Here is a 25,910-nt window from a genome sequence, read left to right as displayed (position 1 = left end):
GTTCTTGGTCTGATATGGTAAACAAGTCACAGAAAATAGCTTCTGTTCATGCCCACATGATCTTGTCTCATTGAAGAAAGAACAAATAGGACTACAGCAAGTCAGCTGTGCCTACAGGGGTTTCAGGTTGTGGTGGTTCAAGCTCTGCTTTATCCACTCCAGCCAGCTTATAAGTGCTTACAGCAATTTAGTAAAAATACAAATCCCACAAAAAAAAAAAAAAAACCAAACCAACGAACCCAAACAACAACAAAAAAAACCTGAAAAATTCATTCCACTCACTGTTACTGCAGATATTAACAGGAGTCAGAAGATTCACAGAAGCAGAGTGTAATAAGACATTTATTAAAAGTGCTGTCAGTTATGTTAAGAGCTATAGTCTAATATCTATTTTTAAAAAGCATCTCATTAAGCAGTATTAGCTTAAAAACCATTCTGATCACTATGGTTACAGACACATGACCCGCAGTGTTCTATGAAATGTTAGACCAGCTTTGTTGATTGGGACACAGTAATCTTCAAGTCCAGGATCCACAGTGTCTAGCGTAGAGGAAGAACTGCTGGGAGCTCCAGAAGAGACACCTGCAGGTACCTGGAATAGAAATGCAGTGACTACAGATATTGGCTTCAAATTTGTCAGTTGAACTATCACTTGATTGTGCAATACATTGGAGAAGAGAAGCATCATCCTGCAACATTGCAGAAAAAGTTATTATCCAATGCATCTGCATACTTATGCATTAATCACTTTTCTGGTCAGAAAAGTTTTACCCTCAAGGAGCTGATGGAGGCTTCTGTTTCAGAGCTAGAAGCTGACAGCTATGAGGGAGCTACAGAAGTCACAGCCCAAGCTGGAAAACCAGAGTCATCCTGTGCTTACAGCCATCCAAGACACTGGCATACTGGCTTACTTACTTGGGGTGCTTATACTTCTGCTTAATAGCTTGCAGCTGGCAATGGGGAGCATCAAGGCATGCTTTGTGCAGGTCAGTCAGGCAAGGCACTATCTCACTTAATGAATATCCAGTAAATGCAGCAAGTGTTTCTGGCTGGTCAGATGAGAAAAAACAGTGTTACTCTATTGCAGTCAGCAGTCATCTATAGGATGGGTTTCCCACGGAAGCAGAAACTCTTTTCACTACATCAGAGCTCACTCTAATTCTTTAAGTATGAAAAAGATTCAATTGTATTGTGCCATCAGTTTCACTCTAGGTCCTCCTTGGTGCCATGAGATCTGACAAGCTCCTTCTGCTCTATGCACATGCATCCATTACATCTCTCCTGGATCTTACTCTGTACTAAAGCTATTCCTCCAACACACAGCTGCAAGGTCCACCAAGACTTATGGTAAAGCAGCCATACAGTGAAATCACTCAAGTAGACACATTCAGTTCTCCCCTTTCTCCCAGAAATACCATTACTTGTATCTGGGGTTGTAGTTTTGGAGATTTATGAGGCCTTTGGTACAGCCTTGATGTAAATGAGCAAGACAGTAAAATCCCTTCCATTTCAGAGAAGAGGCATGGTATTTCAGGTTTACTTAGCAGTCATTTATCAGGTAGTCTCATTAACTCAGGAACAGCTACTAGTCCTAGGATTTCGGCCTTTAGAACAACATACTTTACAGTTACTCCTCCTTCTCAGCTCAGTTTTATCAATAACAAAACGCTTGAGCTATTTATTAACACACAGTTGTTATTCTTACCCAGAAAGATCTGTTCACTGTATAGTTTGCTAAACAGTAGGCTGCTGCAGCAATTTGGGAAGGAAGGTACTTCAGAAGAGGATCAGCTTGAAGGAGACTCAGCTCTGCAAGATACTGAAAAAGAAAACCCAAGTTTTTCCAAAAGAATCAACCTAGCTGGTACAATCAGACCAATACAGCAAGTATTAAAGTTCAGCAATGGTCTCAGTATGATGCACAAAAGCATAAACTACATATCTAGTGAGGAGAATTAGCATTCTGGTCCTTACAGATCTTACAGAAGATCCTTTATCATGTTTCAGGTGGGACAGAAAGACCACATTTTGCCAAAGCTTAACCCATCTACTCTAATCTGAAGTTCTGGTTCCATCATCAGATCTGACTTGATTTTACAGGTAGAGACACAGAAAAGTCAAGTTTCATAAAAATGACAGACACAGTTCCCATCTGCTAAGGCTCTTGTTTATATAGATGGACCCCACTTGGATATCAGGGATAAATGGATAGCTCTAAGAAGCACAGTATGGGCTCTGCTGGAGTAGAGCCATTGTACAATCCTACACCCTTTGCAGAGAATCAGGTGATCAGACGTTTTACTGTAATTTTGCTGTTTCTAAGCATGGTTGCCTACTTCAGGTAACTGCTATGCAGCTATAGTCTGTGTCATTGTGGAGCAATATGCAGTAGTACCAAATCCAGGACAGATTTGCTACACAGGCACTGTTGAAAAAACCACCAGATTTTAACCACCTAATTGCCTAGTCAGTGAATTATCCTTGACCAAACAAGATAGACCAAATTCAGGATTTCCACGAGCCATTCTTCCAGAAGTCTCGGCACACAAGCCACTGCTATGAAACATGCAGTTTTAGGCCTGTTGCAGAGACAGCATCATGAAATGCCAACTCCTTTAAGGATCACTCCCTCCCAGTGTGCAGCTCATACCCTTGCAAAGTTCTCTGTCCTCATGCAGATTCCACGCCTCTGAATATACTGAAGGAGGAACTGGTTGATGGTTGGGGCTGTTAAGTCAAAACCCAGTACTTTGAGAAGCAAGTGTTCCATTCTTAGCAGCTGCTTCTTTGTGTAGGTATCATCTGTTATATAGACAAATTCATCCACATCTGGTGGGTAGATCTCTTCATACTTCCTGAAAAAGGGATATAGACACCACATTTGTCAGCTTGAAGTTATAGTAAAAGAAATCTTTGTGCAGGACCCACGTCAGGATAAGAACATGACATTACAAAAACTTGTGGAAAGCTTTAATTTTACTTGTTCCTCCAGGCTAGCTAACAACTTAGTTTCAAACTTGGGCAAATATGCTTAGAGGAACTCCGAGTCATCAGTCTAGACAGACACATTTCTAGCTCTTAACAGCAAGCCTTCAGTGGGGAAGTCTCAGTAACACAGCACACTCCAGACAAACACCCAAGCACTCCTAAGCTGTGCTGCTTTCCCAGTCTAGTTAGAGCAGTAAAGGCTAACTGCAGATTACAACTGAGTCTACTACAGCCTTACAGGCTAGCAGTTTAACATCCTACTGATTCTGCTATTGTGTTTATGGTTACAAGCTTACCTTACTACAGTTCTTTGCATTCAACATTTAATGTTTAAATGTGACCAAAGGAGGCCACATTGCTAATCTTGAGATATCATGAGAAGTTACCTACTAATGCAACCTTCCTTCAAATTACCCTACATGACTAAGCCAAACAATAGGCTTCAGATCACCAAGATTTCAGAATATGAAACACTTACGCAGCCAGAAGAATTGCTGCTGTTCCTACAAGCTGTAGCTTCCCTCTGAGAACAGACATGCAGGAAAGAAACCTGTCAAGGAAGTTCACTGCCAAGTACAAAGTCTCTGTCCGAAGTTTATATTCTTCCCCCACTTCCACCAGCCAGTCTACTAGGATAGCACGCATTCCTGTTGTGATATCTGGCTGCTTCTTCATGTAGTAGGGCTTGGGCCTAAATCTTACCTGTTTGGAAAGAGTTGAAGAATCAGGATGATCACTTTGAAGAGAACCATGGATGGCTGAGCTGATGAATGTTCTTTATACTTACACTAAAGGAGCAGGGATTGTCCCACTCTTATTAACTGTAAGTATTAACTACAATTATTGTGATAGTGGTAATTATTCCCAAATAGTGGCATCTCTGGAAAGTAGTATTTCTACACTGAAGAGACATATTGATGCTATGGTGATAGCAGGAGAATAGTAAAACACTTCCTGGACTATGGACAGCCTTTGCCATCAAACAACTGAGCCATTTAGAAGGACCTGAAAATGAACCAATCAGATTTTTCCCCTTCTTATCAGGAGACTGTACTTCACTGCTCTGACACCAGATGGTAGGAAACACTACTGCTATAGCCAGAGAGCTATCAGTGAGATAACATCAAAATGCTTTAGCATTTTTTCAGTGTTCTACTCCCATTTGCAAGAATTCTTCACACCAAACAGTCAAGAGATGCTCCCATGATAGGAAATAACAGGGATGCATTAATCCTGAAAGAACTTACCACTGACTACATGCTGCCTTAAGAAATTACTTTTACTATTTACTTTCTCTTCTCTTCAATGGCAGCTTTGGATCTCTGCAATATTGCAGCCTACCACAGATACCTATAAGCTTCTCACAGCAACTTACTTCAGCCTCTCGGAGGTACTGATGAATGTCTTCTGCATACTCTCCCACAGCCAGAGTTACAACATCTTCCATGTGATCCTCTGGCTGAGATTGGAAGGATGCGTCCACTACCATAGGAGAGCCTAACAGGTAATAGGAAGCAGCAAGACATTTGTATAATTAATCTCTTGACTTTCTCTTGCTAATTTTAGCTTAGAAGTGTTGCCCCTCATGTAGACACAATCCAAGTTAGCTTGTAGTGTTACTTACTGTAACATAAGCTACTCACTAGCTTACAATTCACAACTCATATCCACCCTAATGTGGTTGTGCTATGGACACCATCTGAGCAGTAACAGGAGTTACCTGAACTCAGATCCAGCAACCGGTGAATACTGGATGTCATTGCACTGGTATCTAGTTCACAGTGGCTTAATTCCAGCTCTTCAGACACTTGGCAGCTGTAGTTTTCTTTATCTTCTGGGTCATCTACGTAGATAGCAAAACCTTGCTTTGATGCAGTACTGACCATGCAGTTGGGCACTTCATCTTTTCTAGATAAAGGGATGGTGTTTTCAAAGCCAGAGAAGCGCTTGATAACAGCAGCACCCTGAAGCAGAGCACACAGTAACGCTGTGGGAGAGCAACTCAGGAGGAAAACAGAAAGTGACACTTATTTTCAAAAAGGAAATCACTTTCTTTGTGTAACAGACACGAGTAACAAAAATTCATGGGGAAAAGCCACCTCTGAAGTTGGCACCACTTGTTGCTGTCTTGCTATGACAGATTCTTCACAGGAAGAATGAAAGTGCAGTAAAAGTCAGGAAACCAAGGGAGCAGCATCATAATCAGTGCCTCCCACCAAGGAGAATGAGGGTGCTGCTCAGTTCCAATGGGGCTGGGAAATGCAGCCTGCTCCACATTCAGTTCTGGCAAGGAGTAGTTGCAGGTGCAGAAGTTAACAAAAGTGCTGAAGCACTGCCACAGATTTAGCAAGGACTGCACTGGCAAGAAGGCACTTCAAGCAGAGTTAAAAATGGTTTTGAATTTTTGAACTTAAGCATTGCAAGCCCAGGGCTACATGTGACCAGCCTACAATCCTTCACACCGTCTACTGCCAGTAAGCCATGACCTGAGTTAGGGGCTTTCCACAGCCAAAACCAAGAATAGTTTTTGTATACACATACCAGCTGCTGTTTTAGGTCAGGACAGTAACATTGTCCCTGTCCCACCAGCAGACTCCAGGAGGGTTCAAGGGACAGAAAAGCAGAAAAAAGACGTGTCATTAACTTGACCTTCTTGAAGGCGCTGGCACCGTGAACTGAGCACGGCTAGCCACGCAGCAATGAGAGCTTTGGGTCAGTGGACAGCCCTCCCTTAAACCACCCCTTACACTGTGGTGGGTAGGCATAGTATCCCTTCCTTCCAGGATGAATTATTTACAGGGTGCTTCCACGGGGAAACACCTGCAAGTTAGGACTCAGCGGTTACTAGCAGGGTTTCTCGGGAAACTCACGCTTAGGAACCGGAGCCCGAGGCACCTTCTGACCCCGCCGCGGCAGGCCCTCTCCGGCAGCCTCGGGGCAGGTGCGTGCACCGCTGCTGCCGGCGGCTGCCAGCCCCCGCAGGGCCGGCGAGCTCAGCCCGGGCTCTGCGGGCAGGGGCGGCTGTGCAGCGGGCAGCGGGGCTCACCTGGCCGCCGGGCCGCGGCTGCTGCCCGTTCTCCGTCAGCACCCCCAGCACGGCCCGGCCGCCGCTGCTGCGGGGCACGGCGGGGCACGGCTCCCGCCGCCCCGCACGGCTCTTCTCTCCGGTGCGATGCATAGCCCCGACGCCGGTACCTTTCGGAGGAGCGAAAAAACCCACAGAAATAAAACGAAGTCGTGGGTGGGAGGGGGTAATAACAATAATAATGATAATTCAAAAAACTCTCCGAACGACCACAAATGCACCCCGGGCAACGCGTCCCGTCCGCCCGCCCCGCAGGATGAAGGGCGGCCCACCGCCAACCCGGCTCCGCTCACCACCAGACTACGGAACGGTGCTGCCACCCCGCACCGCCCACCGCCCCTATGTAGGCGCGGCCGCTGGAGGGGGCGGCTGTTGGCCGCGGCCGGTTGGGAGCCCGGCGGCTCAACCCCCGGCGCACCGCCCCGCCCCGCCAGCCCCGCCGGCCGCGGGTCGCCATGGTGACCCCGGCGGCGCCCGGCCGCACGCCACGGCCCGACCCGGCCCGGCCCGGCCCGCGCAGCCACGGCCCGCCCGCCGCCGGCTGCCTGCGCCGCCCGGGCCAGCGGCGCTGCGGCCGCGCTCCGAACGCGCGGGGCGCAGCGATGTGCTAGAGACAGCCTGGGCTCGGGCTTCTCTCTGTGATAAAGGACGACCGAGAAAAAGGAGCTTTTAGCCCGTTTAAAGGTGCGTTTGACTCCCGTGATAAGTCCAAGCCAAGGGACAGCTAGGTGCCGACCTGGCTGTGCTGTGCGTGGCTAAGCAGTGCTCAGCTGCCAACACGGGAAACGCAGCGGTTCATTCAGTCAAAGTTTGTCACCAGTGATGTGGATAGCGATGCAGGCAGCACTCGTGCTCGGTTTGTGAGAAGGCTGTGGCCATGCTGGAGAACACGGTTAGATTTCTAAAACAATCTTGGCAAACTGGAGAAATGTTTGGGAAAATTAGGATGCTTCTGAAGCACAAGTGCAAGGCCAGAACCGGTGGATGAAGAAATGCGGGATGGGGAACAACCAGGTAGGAGCAGCTTCGCGAAGAAGAATCAGGAGGTTACAGTGAACCTCAGCCTGAGCATGATTTACCAGGGTCGTCGTTGTCCGAGCAGGAACAAACAGGAATACAGCCTGTGTGGCACATGAGCCCTCTGAAAGTCCATAGTGAGGACAAAAGAGCAAGAACTACAGCAGCCAAAAGCTCAGCGTGAGATTTCAGTTAGATACTAGAATTGCGATACTAGATTGCTTTTTCTTCCCCAGAAGAGACAGCGTGGGAATTTCAGAATTTCCTTTGTTGCAGATTTTTAAGACCAAATTAAAGAGAATTTTGTCAAAACTATCTGTGCCTTGGCAGTGATGATACTTCTTGAGATGCTCTCCAGGGATTGAAATGTAGAAGCTATAACCCAAAATCTGGATATATCAAGCAGCATCTTACTAGCTACAATTGGTTTTTGCAGTTCTGATCTGGCATTGTAAGAGCCTAAGGAGAGATGCAGGGCTCCAGATAGCTCTTTAAAATGCTGTTTATTGTATCCAGATGATACAGCAATTCACGGGTCGTAAGTGAAAGAGCCTGGCCTACGGCTGTCAGCCACAGCTGTAGGCTTGTCTGAAGCCACTCTCGTTCTGGTTACAATGCATTATATACTTTTCTATGCTGAGCATTTAAATGCATAACAACCAATCAATACCTTTACTATTACCTGTAGCCTATCATAATTACTAAGATTACCATATTCATGTTACTATTTTCCAGTCACAACAAGTTAGTATGGTACAGTTTAAGCTAGAAGTTGTTTTTCAGTTTTCTTGCAGTGGAAAATTCTGAGACTTTTTTTCTACTTGCAACATCGGCAGTCTTGTTTGCCTGTGGAATCTTTTTGCTTGGTAAAAACATCTTCTGTTTGAGGTGGGTTTATCCTTTGCTCTGAGCCATAAAAACCCCTTGCAACTAACATACCCTTTGCCTTCTTAGTTATCCAGTAAGACTGACTCAGCAATTCTTTTCTTCTATATCAAAACTTGCATTCATTTCTATTCCTTCTTCAGGTTCTACATTCAAAGATCCTTCTGTTAAGCATACATATCTGTGAGATTTTCTTGTCAAACTTTCATCCATCCCAACACTGCATTAAAGGGCTGTATTTTTTCTTACATTTGTTTTTTAACCAACTCCCTCTGATTCCCCCAAAAAGGAATTTACCATAAGGAGCAAGTGATGTATCTGAAGGTGAAAAATGTTACCATTGGTCATGACACGCTATTTTTCCTTTTGGATGGGAGGGGCTCCATGTCCTTGCAGCAGCAAGGTTGTAAGCAGGTAGTTACTATAGTGGATCTGTCACAACTACAGGTGTGGGCAAAGGCAAGTCAGGGGAGCAGAAGATTAGACTGTATATCCATGTTCTCTTTCTTTAATTTCTAATCCCCAGGTTAGCACAAGGAACACTTCACTTGGAGGAAGTTATTTAAACATTTTCATGCCAAGTTTTCATTTTTGAAAAAAAATGAGTCTAGTTGCCAGCCTTTGAAGTCAAATATTAGCCTAAGTGGAACTTAAAACACTCCTTACCCTTTTGTTTTGATGGGATTACCAAATTCGTCTTCAGTCAATGAACACTCTTTGTATCCAAGTACCCATCATATCTTTATTGCATTTAGACATAACTTAGGAACCTCAGCTATCCAACAGATGACTTATTAATATTTTTATGTATGAGCAGCATATGGCTATCCTCACTAGTCATATCATGCATTAATGCAACTGAAACGCCTCTCAAATGCTTTTAACGAGGTTATCTAAGCTCCACTTTCTCAGGAACTCTTTGAAACAGCCCAGTATGGATTAGTACCGGAGGGAGGCCAGTGAGCTTTGCCAGCCACTACTTAATTGTAGCAGCAAATCAAATAAAGCTTTGGGCCATTAGTCATATACTTCTGAGCTTCCCTGTGTGCTTGAGAGGAAGCTGAAGCCTTCCTGAGTAGACTCTTAGGGCTTCTTGCAGTAATCACTGTCTTACTGATGATTTCTAGGAAGACAGAGAAGTCAGAGCAATTCCTGATTTGGTGAGGATGCTTCCTTCCTCTGTGACTCTGGAAAAGACAGCGTTAAAGCACTCTTCTCTTGTCAGTCTTTCCTAGTTCCTTAGTTCTTTCTCCTTTTTGCAGTCTTAGCTTCAAATGTTGTCCAGCTTTGGTTCTTTTTTCAGCTAGAGGGTCTTATTCCATGCTGTAGGAACAGGCACTGATTCCTGCTTTTTCTCTGAGAAACACTGTTAATTCCTGTGTTTTTACACAGAAAGCTCTGTATAGGCTTCAGTTCACAATCTGGGGTCATGGATCCATCTGCCCACAAATTAAACTACTGTCAGTTGTCCCCTTCTCTCTTCACCCTTTGAAGTATTTTTGAGTCCCTAGTGTGTCCTCTAATCCCTAGGCTTGGCCTAAATAGTTATTTGGCCTGCAGCCTGGGAGTAGCATCTTCAATGACAATAAAACAGCCATAGTCTTACAATTAAGTGCAAGTATAAGATGAGAAGCGGTTCATGGAAGACTGTTGCAACTTCCCAGCCTTGTTCCTCTAAGTCTCACATTGAATTACAACATATAGGAAAAGTCATTTAGGCAGGTTAGACACAGTCACAATGACTTTGGCCAGGTCACATTCAGTATTTGGTGAGTCTTTCCAGACCAATGCATTGAGCTATCCATGTGTGCCATAGACTCTTCTGAGATCAGCTTTATGGCAGAGCAACAATGGAAATCTCCCTGAACAGCAAATTTGATGCACAGCTGCATAACACCCTGGAAAATATGTTGTGGGAGCAGTCTTAGAGTCAGAAAGTTTCTAAAAATAATTATGAAGTCTCCTTGACATTGAGAGCAATGCCTGTACTCAGTGACCTGCAAGGTCCCATCAGGACCTTGTTGTATGGTCTTAAAGTAGCAAAGCAGTGGAGAACATGACTTCTTTGACATGGCTGTGATTCCTTGGGTTGCACCCTGGCTGCAGTGTGTTCTAATCATCCTACCAGTACATTAATTTCATATTACTTAAGAATACATAGACTTATATCTTGAGTTTTGGTGTTTTTCTGAACCGTCAAAATCAGAAAAATGGTCAAGAAGTAAGGTGTAAGTGCAGGGCTCAGGAGTTGTTAGCCAAGGCATACAGACAAGACTAAGGCATAGTTTTGGTTGAGCCACCAACTCTCCACAGACAGGGTGACAGAACACTTTGGACTGTCTGTACTGGGCGTGTAGCACAGGCTCAAGCCAGCACTCAAGTACAAGCTTAGCTTGTGTTCTTCTGCATGAAAGCCCACAGAGTCAGCCCTGAGTCTGGGCAACTCTGCAGCCCAAAAGCTCTGTGCCCCCAACCACTTAACAGACAGGATCTCATATCACTGGTAGTCAGCAATCACAGACACAGCCCATGTTGCATGGCTTGTGAGAGTGCATTAAAGAGGGCCAGAAAAAGTACATTGCCATGCAGTTCAGTCATGTGTCCTGTACAGTTGTTGGTACAATTCTGACATAGTCCCTGCTGCTGCAGCAGGTTGTAATCATAATCCAAAAGTTAATATGGCCAGTTTTTCTGAGCCTGAATTCTTAAGTGTAGCAGCTCAAAAACTGAACTGAAAAATATTGTAAGGATTCAATCAAATTAGTAATCTGCCATCTGGTGTCCTCTAATCTCCTCACATTTCTCCTTTTGCTGTTCTTTAACTTTTCCAAATGCCTGTAGCTTCTGCAAAGTTACACCTGCCTTAATGAAAAAGTAGAAGAAAACAGGAGCTATAGATTATTCTGTTACCTTCACAGGCAAAACGAGGGCACAGATAAAAAGTGAGAAAACTGTGTTTAAATCAGTTTCAAAACACTAAATTGCTTTTCTTAAATATTTTAGGAAAGTTTTAGAAAAATAATTGAGTCTTAGAACATAGAAAATATACTGGGATGTTTATAATTTTTTTAATAATCCTTAATCTAAACTTAATAGTGCAGGTTGAAGTTATTGTCTAGAGTTAATTAGTATAGTTTAAATAGGGCTACATGTATGCTTGTATGTAGCTGAGGCTTTAATTTACAAGATGTAAAAGGAAGTAACTTCTTCCAATGGATGTATTTCTTTAAACTGTTGCTTATGCACACCTGCTATACTTTAACATCTGTTTCCCCTCTGTGATGCATCTGTGAATGATGTCTACAAAATTTTAATTATAATGCATCGGTATTCCGTACACTTCTTTAGAAAAACACTTTATATTTGCCTTTCAGAATAATTCAATGATCAAATTTGCTCTTATAAATTTACTAGTGCTTTCTGTTAAGCAAGTTCCACTAGGTTTCATGCACTAAACGTTTCAGTTATAAAAAACCAAAACAATTAAACTGCCAAAAATACATAAATAATTTTACATTGGGCAAAGTTATGCTTTCTCTGTGCATATTGGGCTGTGCTGTCATACAACTTTTGTGTATTTTTAAATATCCCAACTTTATAAAATTAAAGAGTTAAAGCTATCTTCCTAAACAGTCCTAAATTAATAACTCCTACTCATTATGTGTGTGATGGCATATTATCAAATCTGAGAGCCAGAAAGTGAACGGAGTGATATTCCTGAAGACTAATCATCAACCAGTGGGAAAGGTTCATATTGCTTGGCTTGCAGGATCAATCAAGCAGCCAATTTTGTTACATAGAGTGCTCTGTGACAATCCCTGATTTTGGCTAACCTGCATACCATTATAACACATATATTAAATGTAAAGTGGGCATGAGGGAAGACAATAAATGTAGGACCTTGCTAAGTAGAATGCTATTGAAAATCCATTCTGCAGAAGAGCCCAGAGACAACCATGTGAAGCTGGTATAAGAAGAGCTGTGATGATCCCAGAGCAGCTCTCAGAAGCAGATTCCTGTTCCCTAGATGCTGAATGTCTTCAGAGTTGCAGTACACAGTCTATTCATGGCAAATGCAGTGCAAGGTAAGATGTGAGATTTGCTTGTATTGTGCACGTACTCATCCTCCATTGCTATAGGATCTGTTAAAGTTGCAGGGTGTCTGCGTAAGGAAGGGAAGCAGCAACATAGCCTATGTCCCAGACAGACCCATAAGCACCTTGTTCTCTCTACATCAGGACTCTTGCTTCCATCTTCTGTGTTTGCAGCTGTGTTGTACATGGTGTGTGGTTGATGCTGTGAGAAGCCTGATGCACTCTGCCTCTTTATTATCCCAGTAGGTTGCCTAAGCTTGGAGCACAGCCTGCCTGCAAATCCCAATGCCCTTATGGTAGATAATACAGCAACCCTTCAGAAACAATCCTTTGCCACTCTGTCTCATGTGTGATAATAGGCAGAGCTCACTTCAGGGAGCAGTGGAACCTACCAGTGTGTCACAGAGCACCAGCTGCTGCCCACAGCAGGGAAGCAAAGCCTAAAGCCTTGAACAGCTGCAAGATTTTCCCCTTTAGGGTTGTAATCCTAACAATCCTAACTAGAAGACTATTGGGCATCAGAGAGTTAGCAATCCACGAGGAGTGTCAACCCCAGCAGGCTGTGCTGCATGTACAGCTTGTCCTTCAGGATAAACTCAGCAGGGTGATGGTAACAGAGGAGCCCACAGGCAGCTCCCACTCTGTGTTTCCAATTACACCACCTGTGTGGCCTTGGCATTATCTTAAAGAAGAGCAGCAGGTTCTCATGTGAACATACCATTGTTTGACAACATATATGATGAATACATTATTTTTTATCTAAGAAAATTCTATGAGGCCTCAAAACCAAAATTTTAGGGAACCTTTCTACAGGATGGGACCTATACCATATGCCCTGAGTAGAGGTCTGTGAGATGCTCCATGGCTCAGGGCTCCCAGCATCTGAAAGGATTTAAAATTACATATATTCTTTCTGCTTCTTGTGTTAGCTCCAGAAAATGGTGCTTTTAGCAATAGCTTATGGAGTCTGAGTGCCTTTCTTAATGGATCATAAGGTACACTGGGGTGGTCTCAGTGCCTTGTACTACAGGTTAGTAGCAGAATAGCCTAAAGTTGGCCCCAAAGGTGGTTCTGAATCAAGTGGTGTAACAGGTGACAAATAAAGCTGCAAAGAGTTCCAGCTTTGGGGTTGCTTCTCCACAGCAGTCTGCTCCTGCTACCTTTGTGACTATGTAGGATGCCCAGCACCACTGCAGTTACTCACATTTCACCCAGGAGTACAAGAAAATTAGCTTTTTCAGTATCAAAACAATAACGGAACATAAACTATACCCTTTAGTGCTGCATGTGAGGAGAAAACATCAAATTTAAAATGAAATATTTCTGCTAACCATATTTTATTCCTTTACAAGCTTCTCTGTATCATAAAGCAGCTGATAGCAAGCTTTAGCACTGTGCCTGTTTTAAATTAATGTCCTTCACAGAACATTAATATCTCAACTCTGTTTTTCATTTCAGAGCTACACAGGAAAACACCCATAACTTTGACAGAACCTTGAAATGGTACTGTATAATTCAGAATCAGCCATTTCTGAATTCTTCAAATCACTCTCTTTAATAACCATCCACTACCAGATTCTTCTGCCAGGTATTGCTGAAGTGAATGCTGAAATGCCCTTGCTGCATAATAGGTCTTTTTTCAGTCAAGCCCCTAATTTATGGTCCCTATACTTATGGCATCTGTTATTCAGCTGTTATTGACAGGTACTGCTCATTTCTACTTAGAAGCTGACAGTTGAAAAGTTTCAAAAGAAACTCATGTTCTGACTTGGTGATCCTGTGGAAGCTGACTCTTGGGGACTGTTTCTCGGGTTATAAATCACAAACAACTTCTCAGAGTGCAGCATCTGGACAGAGAACCAACTGAATCCTGGGCTGCATCCAAATCAGGGTGGCCAGTAGGGTGAGGGAGGAACTCTGCTCTGCTCTGCTCAAACCCCACCTGCAGTGCTGCATCCAGCTCTGGGGTCCATAGCACAGGAAGGACATGGATCTCTTGGAGCAATCAGAAGAGGCCACCAAGTTGATCAGAGGGATGAAACACCTCTCCTATGAAGAAAGGCTGGGAGAATTGGAATTGTTCAGCCTGGAAAAGAGAAGGCATGATCTAATTGTGACCTTCCAGTACCTGAAGGGAACTTAAAAGAAAGATGGAGAGACATTGTTTACCAGAGCATGTAGTGACAGGAGAAAAGGCAATGAGTTCAAACTGAAAGAGAGTAGGTTTAGATTAGATATTGGAAAAAATATTCTTTTTGAGGGTGGTGATACATGGGCACAAGTTTCCTAAAGAAGTTGTGAATGCCCCATCCCCAGAGGTGTTCAAGGCTAGGTTGGGTTGGGAGCCTGGTCTGCTGGAAGGTATCCCTGCCCATGGCAGGGGGATTGGAACTGGATGATCTTCAACATCCCCTTTCAACCCAAACGGCCCTAAGATTAAAAGAACAATTAATTTGTTGCTATCAGTTCTACTTGTTTGTGTTAGTAATTCAAATGCAGTGGTGTGCATACATAAAGCATATGAGTTTTGTGTGCATGACTAGTTGAAGATAACTAACTGCAACAAAAATTTTTAGTAATAAAACACAATTTATAGTAATAGCAACAATAATCTTGGAAAATTGTTTTTTATATTTGTTGTTTGGAAAAGTAGGTGCAACGATCAACTTCTATAGTATTGTGAAGGCAAAGGCTATTCATAAAGGCTTCACCTCAGCACAACAAAATCTCGGAACAAAAACAATGCATGTTTTGGTTTTGGAGGAAATGATCAAAATTACAGCTATTTATCAGAATGACTCATGACTTGTAACTGTTGCTTTGCATGCAAGATTTGGCGTTGCTGGAATCTGGCAGTGTTCTAACTAACCTGGAAGAGTGGTTGTCCTCTGAACTCTGTGCCTTATGTATTCAGTACATGCCACTATGCATGGGTGAAAGGAGAGATAAGACAGAGGATGGCTTAACAGAGCCATTGCCAGGTGGACTCATGTCCCTGGCACTCTTTCCCCTGCTTCCCCTAGAAGTTAGTGATTAGACTTGTTAAAAGTGTTGCAGGAGGTCCAACATGAGATATCAGACTATCCATGTGGATTCCATAACCTGTGAGGCAAATAGGCTGTACTGTACTGATCATACCTGGAGCATTGCAGTCCTTCTGTTTTCAAATGAAAAAAAAAGAGCAGTGCACTATATATACCAGCATTATTAGCCCTATGGCCAGAACAGTGTTTGAAAGAGGAAACAGGAGTAGCCAAACTCTTCCATTACTTGGAGAGTTTCCCTGCCTTTTTTCTTTGGTTTAATTGAAATACCTGTGATTTCTCCACAGTGTAGTGGAGAAATTTTAGATGGCTCTTGATTATCTGAGTAAATTAGTTAATGACACTTGCTCACTGCCATTGCAATTATCTGAATTTTGCTGTTTCAAGTCACCTATTATGTGTCTGTGTTCATAATTACAGTATACTGTTTGTAGTAGACGTATGGCACAGCACTGCTTATGTACATATACAGCAGCTACTATTTAATGTAGCTGAGCTCCCATGTTCTTATTGCTTGCTGCATGATTTGCTAGTGATAAATGATAGCCATTTTTCTCTACCACAGCAAGAACAGAGATTAAAACTCTCGATACCAATCTGATCTCACAGGTCACAACTTGTCTGTGTAACCTGTTTCATGTTATAACTGATAGCAGTAAAAGGTCTGCCATCAGCCTCGTTTATTTATGTCTATGATTCACAGTGATGATGACTTATAGAACACCTGTAATTCCAAGTGTATACCTCTTACGAAAATGAAGTGCAAAGCTGCAGAAAATTACCTTGTAGGAGGGAGAGATATTAAAAGTCTAGTGTGAATAAAGAAATCTAAACAATAGGATAATCCAGCTACTAAATATAGAGCAAATCTGTATATAAACAGTGGAGATGGGTAATTAGTAGGGAAAAATAGAGGACTGGAAAATTCAGCACATCTATTTTACATTATTTAAAATTTAAAAAGCCTATTCAGGTAGTTGTCTTTGCTCTTTAGCTTGTTATCATTGATCTTGGCTACATCTTGAAAAACTGAGAAGCTCTGAGATCACAGAGTTTGAATTTCCAAATTCAATCCAGTGGAGAATGACTCCATAATGTAGAAAACACAGTGATTTTAATAGGGAAAAACCAGTGCCTTCATGTTAAAAAGGGGTTAAAAATGTAGCAAGGCAGGCAGAACAGGAGAAATGCTAGGAAATAAATGTGGAGGCTGTTGTATAAAAAATTTAAAAGGGCATTATAGGAAGAGATTTAAATATCTTAACATCTTACTAAGCAGAAGACAGAAAGATGACAGGATTGCATTAGGATTCTCCTGGGAAGAAGATACCAAGCCTGCAAAGCCCTTTTATTCTAGCAGACACTGAGATAATACGATTCAGTGACAGGTACCTGAAAACAGTCAGATTCCAATTAGACATAAAGCAAACGTTTGTAACGTGACCTATTACAGCAAGCCCTCAGGGGAAAGTAGGATGTCTTTCAAGGTTTGCAGTGGGCCTTTACTTAAGATGTACATTATCCAAAAACATTCCTGCTACAGGACTGTATACTGGAGTAACTGGGGAAAAAAAGATTTTGGTATGCTAATAGGAAGCTCAATGAGATGATCTAACAGACCTTTGGCCTTTAAGATCAAAACAAGTTGTCTCTGAAAATTAGTTCCTGCAGAGCTGTGTTTGGGCTGTAGCATCACTGACTGAATGACTCCATAAGCTTTCACCTGCATGTTTTTCTTTACCTAATTCCTTATGCTGGAAGCAGCTCTTTCCTCAGAAAACAGAGTAACAAACTCTTTCCTCCCTTCTTACTGTGGACAGTCAAGAGATTGGTGTCTCCAGTTGCTGCCTTCTCCCAGTTTTTATCCTTCCTTACTTTCTACCCCAGAAGCCGACTCATGTCTTGTTCTCAGGTAGTTAATAGGCATCTATTGGTTGTCTCTAAAGCCTGGGAAAACTTTACCTCTCATACCCTCCTGAAAAGAGATAGACATCTGAGAGTTGAGGAAAGTGTAGCCATTTTAGAATCCTGTAAAGATTCATTTGTTAGGCAGAAAAAAAATAATTTCAGTTTATCTCTAGCTCACAGACTACCACTGGGGTACTGATAAGATACTGAGAAATAAATGCCTTTCTTGAAAAAGAATATACTATCAGATATAGTACTTAGAGAGCTTTCTTTCATTTCCTGAATTTAGGTTTCCTTTTAGTGTCTAGTATTCAGATTGCTTTTAAAATTTTTATATGTGCTTAGTGCCAAGAGAGTAGAGAGCTTTTTTTTTTTTTTAACCAACTTTTCAGGGTTTCAGATCTTATTTTCTGACAGCAATGCATGGTGGCATCTTTCAGCATGTATTTGGTGCACTGCAGAGAGCTTTATACCTCATTGTTGCAATGATCTCAGCACCAACGTGAAGGAGACATGGAATCCCACTGTTTTAGAGTGATTGAGGAAGCCTTTGGAGCTGGATACTCCCAAACAAGACTTAGATGTCACTGTTTTCCTCTTCTCCTCTAAGTAGTGTCTCCTTCTTGTTCATTTAATGTCAGTATTCCTTTTGGAGCATGGCCCAGTGTCTGTCACTGCAGGTCAGCCCCAGCAGAAGGGACAGCTCTTCTTCACAGCTGTGATGCTCAGACACCACGTGGATGTTCCCCTTCAGGGTTCCTCCCCGGCACCTGGTGCCAGTACGGATATTTGGCAATCCCTGAACGTGTTCTTCCACCAGAGACCATCCCGACACAGTTCTGGACACCATTTTTACTCTAGAATCATGAAGTTACTACTACAGAATACCTTTCCTAGATTCTCTGTTCACTGAAGTTAATCAACCTGAGATACACTATTTAAAAAGCTATTTCAATCAGTAAAATGTACTAACTCCTTTACTGATTCTAAAAATTAAGTGTTCCTTCTATCTTGCAGAGCTACTATTTATCTGTTATGAAATGCTTAAAAATAATAAATTAAAATGCATAAAGTGAAATAGGAAGGAGTTTCAAAGTTTTCTGAAATGAAAATATTCCAAAATTAAATACATGGAGAACCATGTATAGGAATTTTCATTGAAATAATATGATTTTGTGAGGGTAAAAGGACCAAACAAATGTGTTTGTGCTAGTTTTAAGTAAGCTTCTGGAAACTTTATATAAAGACAGAGCAAACAGTCATTCAGTTTGCATTTGCAGGGAACTGTGGTTACAATAAGCTATTAGCAATGTCAGGACTTTGGGTGACTAAAGGGTCATGAATTACAAAGTCACAAAATCACTTAGGTTGGGAGGGAGCTCTTGAACTTGTCTAGTTCATCCCTCTTGCTCAAGCACAGTCAGCTGCAGTAGGTTACCTGCCTTCTGCCCAGCTGGGTTTGAATTATCACTGCTGATGGAGACTCCACAGCTTCTCTTAGCAATGTGTTGCAATGTTTAACCACTTTCAAAATAACAACAAAAAAAGTCCTTTCTCTGATCAGGTGGAATTTCCTGTGTTTCAGTTTATGCCTTCTGCCTCTAGTCCTATTATTGGGTAGCAAGGAGAAGAGCTTGGTTCCCTCTTCTTTATTCTCTCCCATCACATTTTTATACTCATAGGTGAGATTCTCCCAAGGTTTCTCTTATAAGGCTGAACAGTCACAGCTCTTTCAGCCTTTCTTCATCTGTCAGATGCTCCAGTCTCTTAATCATCTTTGTAGCCCTGTGCTGGACTCACTCCAGAAATCTGTACCTTGCACTGAGGATCCCAGAACTGATCCAAGTGTGGCATCACCAGTGCTGAGTGAAGAGAACAGATCACGTCCCTTAGCCTGCTGACAGTGTTCTATCTAATGCAGCCCAGGCAGCCACTGGGTACCCTGGCAGCAAGAGCACATGGCTGCCTTGCTGTCTATCAAGACCTCAAGATTGTTCCCTGTCAAGCTGCTTCCCAGTTAGTCAGATCCCAGAATATGCTTGTTCCCCTCCAAGTGCAGGATTTGGCATTTCCCTGTACTGAACTTTATGAGGCTTTTGTCAGCCCATTTCTTCATCCTGCTGAGGTCCTTCTGAAGGGCAGCACACCAGCTCTCTGTATGAGTTGCTCCTCCCTATTTTGTATTTTGCAAACTTGCTAAAGGTACACTCTTCCCACCATCCAGGTTATTAATAAGGATGTTAAAACAGGGTTGGCCTCAGTACTGACCTCTGGTAGTGATTTGCCCCCATCTGGACTTTGTGACAGTGACTACAGTCCTTTCAGTCTGCCATTTCAGCCACTTTTCAATCCACATCCTTGTCACTTTATCTAACACACACTTTGCATGTGATAGAGTTGCCATTTCTTATATCTACAATCAGTCCTGAAGGCTGCATGGATATGGCACATGAGAACACCCTCTCCCAGGCTCACGTTTTTAAATACACCTGTGATTTCTGTCCTAAGGCATTGTAGTAAACTTATCTATTTTGTTTTTGGGTACTAAAGTGATTCTCAGAACAAGCTGGATGCCTTCAAATCAAACTATATAAAAATGTTACAGTGCAAAGTTCTGAAGGGTTTGTAAGCATTGAGCAGGGTACTTCACAGTAGGGATCTTGAGAACCAATAAATATATTTTTCATTCAGTGTCTGCATAAAGACAACTTTTCTTCAGAAAGTCAGGTCAAGATTTTAAAATGTAATGTAAAGCTCTTACAAGAATATGAAAATAGGTAAGAATAAGAAGATATTAATAAGTACATGACAGTCTTCCTAGCAGATCAGTGGTTCATCTAGTTAAACAGCCCACCTCAGGCAAGGACCAACACCTCAAAAAAATATGAAGTTTCTTTCAAGGGCCCGTTGTGTGACTACAGAAATTGCTGCATCCTCATTATATTCCAGATATCTGGTCATGATAGTGATCAGTAGCATATAAATCAGAGAAAATGTTCTTGTAGTCCAGATATGAAAAGTATAGTATGTCTTACTTGAACAAATATCTTCTCTAATGACAAGAGAAATTTATATTCTCTTTCAGTGAAGGGAACATCTTATTTCGAACTCATCGTCTAAAGACTGAAAACCTGAGTCAGCCTCAGGAGGTGCCTTTCTCCCTCCTTTGGCTACATTCTCTCAACAGGTTATGTGAGGTGAATACAATCTCTTGTGATTATTTTGTATCTAGAAGCATATGAATGTCTAATTTTTTCAAAGTCTAAAACTAAACTCTCAGACTATGATATCTGATGGCAATAAGTAATATGTACTCAGTATTTAGAATTATACTATTTTCCCGTGTGGGAATGTTATATTGACATGTCTAGTTTTGTGTTTGGCTTCAGCTTCATGCAAGCTTTTCATGCTCTTTATACTTTCTAACAGGTCAAAGACGATTGCTGCTTTCTTCTAAAATAGAAAAAGGGCACTAATAGCTTCCCTTGCATACCCAGAAAGTCTGGTGTCCCTGGATTTTAACACTGTGAAAGATTTGACAGTGTTTGGACAAACTTCTTCCTCCAACATGTTAATGGAGCCAGGTTGCTTGTTACAAATACCACATTGACTTCTTTTAGACATTCACATGTGGCCATCCAAGGCTATTGCAACACTCCAAGTAATGTCAAAGTCATGCTGGGAGTGCAATTAACTATTCTTTTTTTTTGTTTGTTTGTTTATTGCCATTGAAAAGTTGTGCTCAAGATGTGCTCAGACAGAAGGGAAAAACACTCTCTCAAAGTATTAATTACAGATTTTATTAAAAGCATACAAAAGACTTGAAGTGTAACCAAGCAAACAATCGCTGTTCTCTCACCCTAGGAGAAGGGAGAATAAAGAATTCCAGTGGCAAGGAGCTTAGTTGCTTTTGACAAGAAGGGAAACACAGGCCTCCTAATTAACAGTGCAGTTAAAGAAGGGTGAGCAGGTTGTTGCCAAATGTAACCCCAGGGAAAACTCTAACTGCTGTAATCAAGGGAGTTATTTACCCAGTCAACAAAAACAGGCTGAAACAAATGACATGATGCCCTGAATAACGGAGGGAGTTACCAAGGAACCTGGCTCTCCTTCAGTCCTGAGGAGCTTGGGGTGATGTAGGTACTAGACTGAGGGTGTGCTATGCTGCATGTTGGGCACTGAGCTTGGATCTCATCCCTGTGAAATAAGAGGCACCAAACTGAACATGTCTACACACTATGAATATCCAAAGGGAAACGATGGTCTAAAAACTCCTCAAGTATTGATCCAAATCAACTTTCAGGCTACCAGATGTTGAACTGGGCTGCAGCATTTTGGATTTTGCAATGAATCTCAGGAGATTTCTGTCTTCATCTAATGGTACCTGGAGAAAAAATGAGGTTTTCCAGTTATTTTATTTATTTATTTATTTATTTCTATTTGACTTGTTGAGTTATTTATTGAGTCAGGACTTCATTAAAGAGCTAAAGATCTTTTTCACAACATTCTCAGCATCTTTCAGAATGTCCAAAAAAAGGAAAGAAAACCACTTTCACAAATTTCAATCCAAAAGTCATTGGGTATGCCTCAAAAAGGCAAAACTTTACTAATTTTGCCTTGGCTCATATTTAGAAGGATACCAGAAAATACCCCAGATTTAGAGCTTTCCTGTTACTCTGGGCCATTCAGTGTTAAGTAACTCAATGTCAATGTTGAGGCCAGTCCTATATGCACTGTATGGTGAGACATAATGGTCAGCTAAATGGGTTTGCTTTTTTTCTTCCCCATCCACATTAGATTACCCAGAACATCTGCAATAGCCTCACATTGCCATCCATAGGCTCATTCCTACATTCTTGATGTCCTGATGTCTTGATATCAAATGGGTCAGTGACAATAGGTAGTCAAAATACAGCAGTGGCAAAATATTTGAAAAATACTGAATACTGTTGGTTGGGGCACCAATTAAAATCTTAGTTCATATAAAAAATTTCTTTCCTAGCTTCAGAAACATTATTATGTTGAACCTTAGAGCCAGCTCCAGGTGATATGTGACCAGATTTTAGATTCTCTGGTACTCCTTCAGATAAAGAGGGCTCTAATAATGAGGAGGTGGTTGTGTAAGATTACCAGGATCAACAAGGATTTTAAGGACTTGGAGTGACATACCATAGCATTCCTCTAAAACTGTCTTTTGATTAGCTTTGATGTAATCTTATCAAACTCTGCTATCAAGAAACTCCAGCCAGTACTTTTTGTGTGATGGCAGCCAAAGTAACAAGTAACATAAAGGTGAATCTGGAATTGAAATGGTTTCCTGCTTTTGGTTGTCTGAGTACCTGTGTCCATGAAGTCTCTTTGTTCACACATAAGATCAGTTTCCAAGGAGATTCCCCACCATGAAAGACACTTCTGAGATTACATGTGCACACCCACCAGGTGCAAGTCATTGTGCTGAGAGCTACTTGTCCCTCTCTTGTTTTTATAGGTGTAGCAACTACCTGGTTACATCAACACAAATGAGTAGAGGATGACACCTAGCAGATGTAACTAACCTAATTTTCTCATCCACACAAGTGGAAAGTAATCAGTGGAAACAACTAGATTTATAGTTGTGGAAAAAAGCATTGAAGGCAAATGAAAGATCTGACCTAGGTGGAAAATCTGCCTGTAAATCCATCAGTGAACTCTTTGGGTTTTTCACTTCCCTAGAAAATAACTAGAAGCAAGCTTCCTAGGTACCAGGGGCAATGACAGAGCAATTAAAATGCCAGAAATTTTAACACTGTATAGTACTTGCCATAAAGGTTCTCCCCATGAGGCCCAGCTGCTAATGGGTGTTTGGTCATAGGGGATCCACAGTCTCCAGACAGGACAGTAGCCTTTTCATACACCTTTGGCTACTGACTCATAATAAGCTTCACCTCCACATGCCACAGGCATTGCTGCAGCATGGAGAAGATGTAGAGATCAGAGGGAATTGGGGCAAACATCAGATCAGCATAACAGCATAGAAATGGCTAGCAGCAGACATTTCTAGCTGAGCTAAGTGTTTAGTTACTGTTATTTAGGCTTTCTGTGAAGCAAATACTGGGTAAGAGACAACTTCAAAATCATATAATCCACACAGCTTTTAATTGGAGCATGGTAGCAATGGCACCTGCTCACAGCACACATCAATCTCATCTATAAGTACTTCCATCATTGCAGAAGACAGTTACAGCTGTCTCCTAGAAGTATATTATTTTGTTGAGTGATGAATGGCATTGTGAAATATTACCTATAATCAGCACCCATTCTGGCAAAACTAATTAAATTTCTGACAAATCTAGTGTCGACAGCACTTTAATTTTGTTTTATTGCCTTCTTTTATCTACACAATTTCTATCTCTGGTTTACAGTTAATAATGAAAAGCAGCAGAACTGCACTGTGTTTGAGAATCAGAAAAATATGTATTCATCTTTTTAAAATTCCCTGAATTAGGCCATAGGAACAGTGGGTACTAAACAATGCACTCATTGAAAAGGGGATTAAAGTTTAATAAAACTGTCAAGTGAAATAAACCAGTCTCCTTGCCAAAAATTCTGTTTGCCAGGTGCTTGGACTTCAGCTGTTAAAAAATTCTCTTTCCACACTCTGTTTAAATGTGTAGCAGACTAATGTTGTGACTGCAAAGACACAATTCAGTTTTTTTGCATGATCTGTTGAGGCTTGCTAATAAAGACTTCTAAAACAACATATTCAGAAGCCAGTATAACAAGTTCTGTGTAGGATAAATAGCACTTTTACTTAATTGCTAAAAACATTGCTATCTCTCACTGTCCAAATTAGACTTTGGAGCCTGGTCTTTCGCCCCTGGCTTCATAGAAGATGTGAGTGTCTACCCATCCTGTCATCTGCAAATGTCCAGACTATGTTGCTATCTGTCTGACTTGATGTAGTTTTGCAGCATTTTTGCAGTATGCATGTGATAATACAAAATCCAAGGCAGTAAGAAATCAAACACAATACATATGGATATAAAAATCTATAGTCCCTAAATTCTGTAGTTGCCACAACCATCTGAAACAACTTCATATCACAAGACTCTATTAAACTTTAGAAATTGTTGTTGTTGTTAGTGGATTACTAATTATTAATTTATTTTCTATGCAGTATACCTGAGGCAACATTTTACGACTTTTTTACAAGTTGTTTTCTCTGTAGAGCTGTAGGTGAGTTAACACAGAATGATTCACCAATGACATATTCCTGTGATTGTGCCCGATGTGTCAGTGTGTACATCAGACCTTTCCTCCGCGTTCTCCAGCGGCCTCTCTGAAGAAAACAGCTCAAACAACAGAGTTTCTTGAAGGTCAGGATGTTCCTGAGGGATTCACAGTTACGAGAACATCACTGTGTTCTTTAATGAGAACATCACCTTGCCTCTCACAAGGTTGTGCCGTGCAAAGCGCATCAGCTCCCTGACTCGGGGGCAACGCTGACTGACAGGAGCGAGAGACCTCAAATAATGAGGAAACAACAACACCCTGGCACTGCCCTGAGTTAAAAAGGCAACCTGGCTCTCAGGAACACAAGCTTTTATAGGGGCACTCTGGAAATATGATGTGGCCTTGAGAGGGGAGAAATGTCCCACTGAACAAATATGTCTATGCACCTCCCAGCAGAGCAGGCTTTTCTCTGATGTTAGAGGCAGCCAGAAATACCCACCCAGCCAAATGCTCACTACATAGGAAATTAAAAGAAGGCCTTACAGCTAAATCTACAGTGCCTTGTGTATCTTGGTGCTGAGATATCCTGTTCTCTCCCCACATTCTCCCCAGTGATTATTCCTTTTGCTTGCAGCTCACTTTAAATTGTATTTCAAGGTTCTTGGGAAGAGGGTGGATGTTTCTTTGTGTCTGTATTAGCTCAGCTTCAGGTGTGAATTTTCTGTTCCACATGCAGGTACTGCTACTATGGCTAAAACATATGTGCAAAAGATAATGCTGTTTCTTAACAGGACAGCATTAACTTCCCCTGCAAAAGTTCAAAACAAAGATAGCAAAACATGCAAAATTGAAAGATTGGTTGTATGAATGTCTTGAATGTTTGATTTCCCCATACTTTCTCTGTGCTTATTACAAGATGTGCGAATTTACACAAAGCTTTAATTAGAACTAGATAGTGAGAACTGGAAAGCTTTATGAAAACACACCCATTTGTAATTTTATCTGGAGACTCCTAAAGATAATGAGATAAATTTCATATTTTTCTTCCATTGTGCTTGGCTTTTCAATAATACTGCCAACATATATTGTACCATGTACAGCATTATCTGTGCAAACCCACCACAAAGTAAGAACATAAGAAAAATAAGATATGCTATATTTAAGAAAAAATTATTTTGTTTCTTTATGCTTTTGACAATGGTTTTGAAAAGAGTGTGCATAGCTTCTTAGTAATGAACATGCATGACTTTTTCAGCATACAGAAACCAGGCTTCGTAGCAAGATCCTTTAACTGATAATGCCTGGCATTCCACTAAATGCATTGCCAAAGCATACAAAGCATACAGCCTTGCCAACTGGAGCAGGGCTACCAGTGAGATTAATTCCTCCACTCACACTGATCAACACCCAAGGTTTGAAACTGCTGCCTGGTAGTTTACATCAAGATTGTAGAGTCATCCTTTCTTCTTTTCTGGCTTAACCAAAAAATCCACCAAAAAAAAGCCAAGAAGGGATACTAAGACAAAAAAAAAAACAACAAGTATTTTCAGGGGGTTTTATTGGTGTAACAAAGTGTAACAAAGGAATATATATATTTTTTTGAGGACTTAAGTCCATTGAGAAGTGTGGGAAACAACAGCTTAGGTTCATAAAATTGTTAGTGCTGCTGGTGACAAT

General features: G+C 41.6%; 1 protein-coding gene and 2 long non-coding RNA genes across 5 annotated transcripts; 2 read left to right on the top strand and 1 right to left on the bottom strand.

The window, feature by feature from the left end:
* Nucleotides 1–324: 324 nt before the first annotated feature.
* CCNA1 (cyclin A1) lies at nucleotides 325–6,343 on the bottom strand. Its single transcript, XM_014895380.2, has 8 exons — nucleotides 6,035–6,343; nucleotides 4,709–4,952; nucleotides 4,364–4,485; nucleotides 3,467–3,690; nucleotides 2,651–2,855; nucleotides 1,706–1,819; nucleotides 916–1,049; nucleotides 325–592 (listed from the first exon to the last, which is right to left on the bottom strand). The coding sequence occupies exons 1-8, from the start codon at nucleotides 6,164–6,166 to the stop codon at nucleotides 541–543; spliced, it is 1,227 nt and encodes a 408-aa protein (XP_014750866.2). The 5' UTR covers nucleotides 6,167–6,343; the 3' UTR covers nucleotides 325–540.
* A 307-nt stretch (nucleotides 6,344–6,650) lies between these two features.
* On the top strand, nucleotides 6,651–16,229 carry LOC148224788 (uncharacterized). 3 transcript variants are annotated; one of them, XR_015801955.1, is made up of 4 exons: nucleotides 6,651–6,757; nucleotides 11,914–12,060; nucleotides 13,528–13,657; nucleotides 14,720–16,229. It is a non-coding gene; the product is annotated as an uncharacterized LOC148224788 (long non-coding RNA). The 3 variants fall into 3 exon arrangements; XR_015801953.1 differs by lacking the exon at nucleotides 14,720–16,229 and having other exon boundaries at nucleotides 13,528–14,699; XR_015801954.1 differs by lacking the exon at nucleotides 14,720–16,229 and having other exon boundaries at nucleotides 6,677–7,087; nucleotides 13,528–14,699.
* Nucleotides 16,230–18,771: 2,542 nt separating this feature from the next.
* Nucleotides 18,772–25,277, top strand: LOC148224787 (uncharacterized). The gene is made up of 2 exons (XR_015801952.1): nucleotides 18,772–20,218; nucleotides 22,510–25,277. It is a non-coding gene; the product is annotated as an uncharacterized LOC148224787 (long non-coding RNA).
* Nucleotides 25,278–25,910: the final 633 nt, after the last annotated feature.

The sequence above is a fragment of the Sturnus vulgaris genome, chromosome 2, assembly GCF_052056855.1.
Source record: "Sturnus vulgaris isolate bStuVul1 chromosome 2, bStuVul1.hap1, whole genome shotgun sequence".
NCBI lineage: Eukaryota > Metazoa > Chordata > Aves > Passeriformes > Sturnidae > Sturnus > Sturnus vulgaris.
This window is presented reverse-complemented; position numbering and strand designations above follow the sequence as displayed.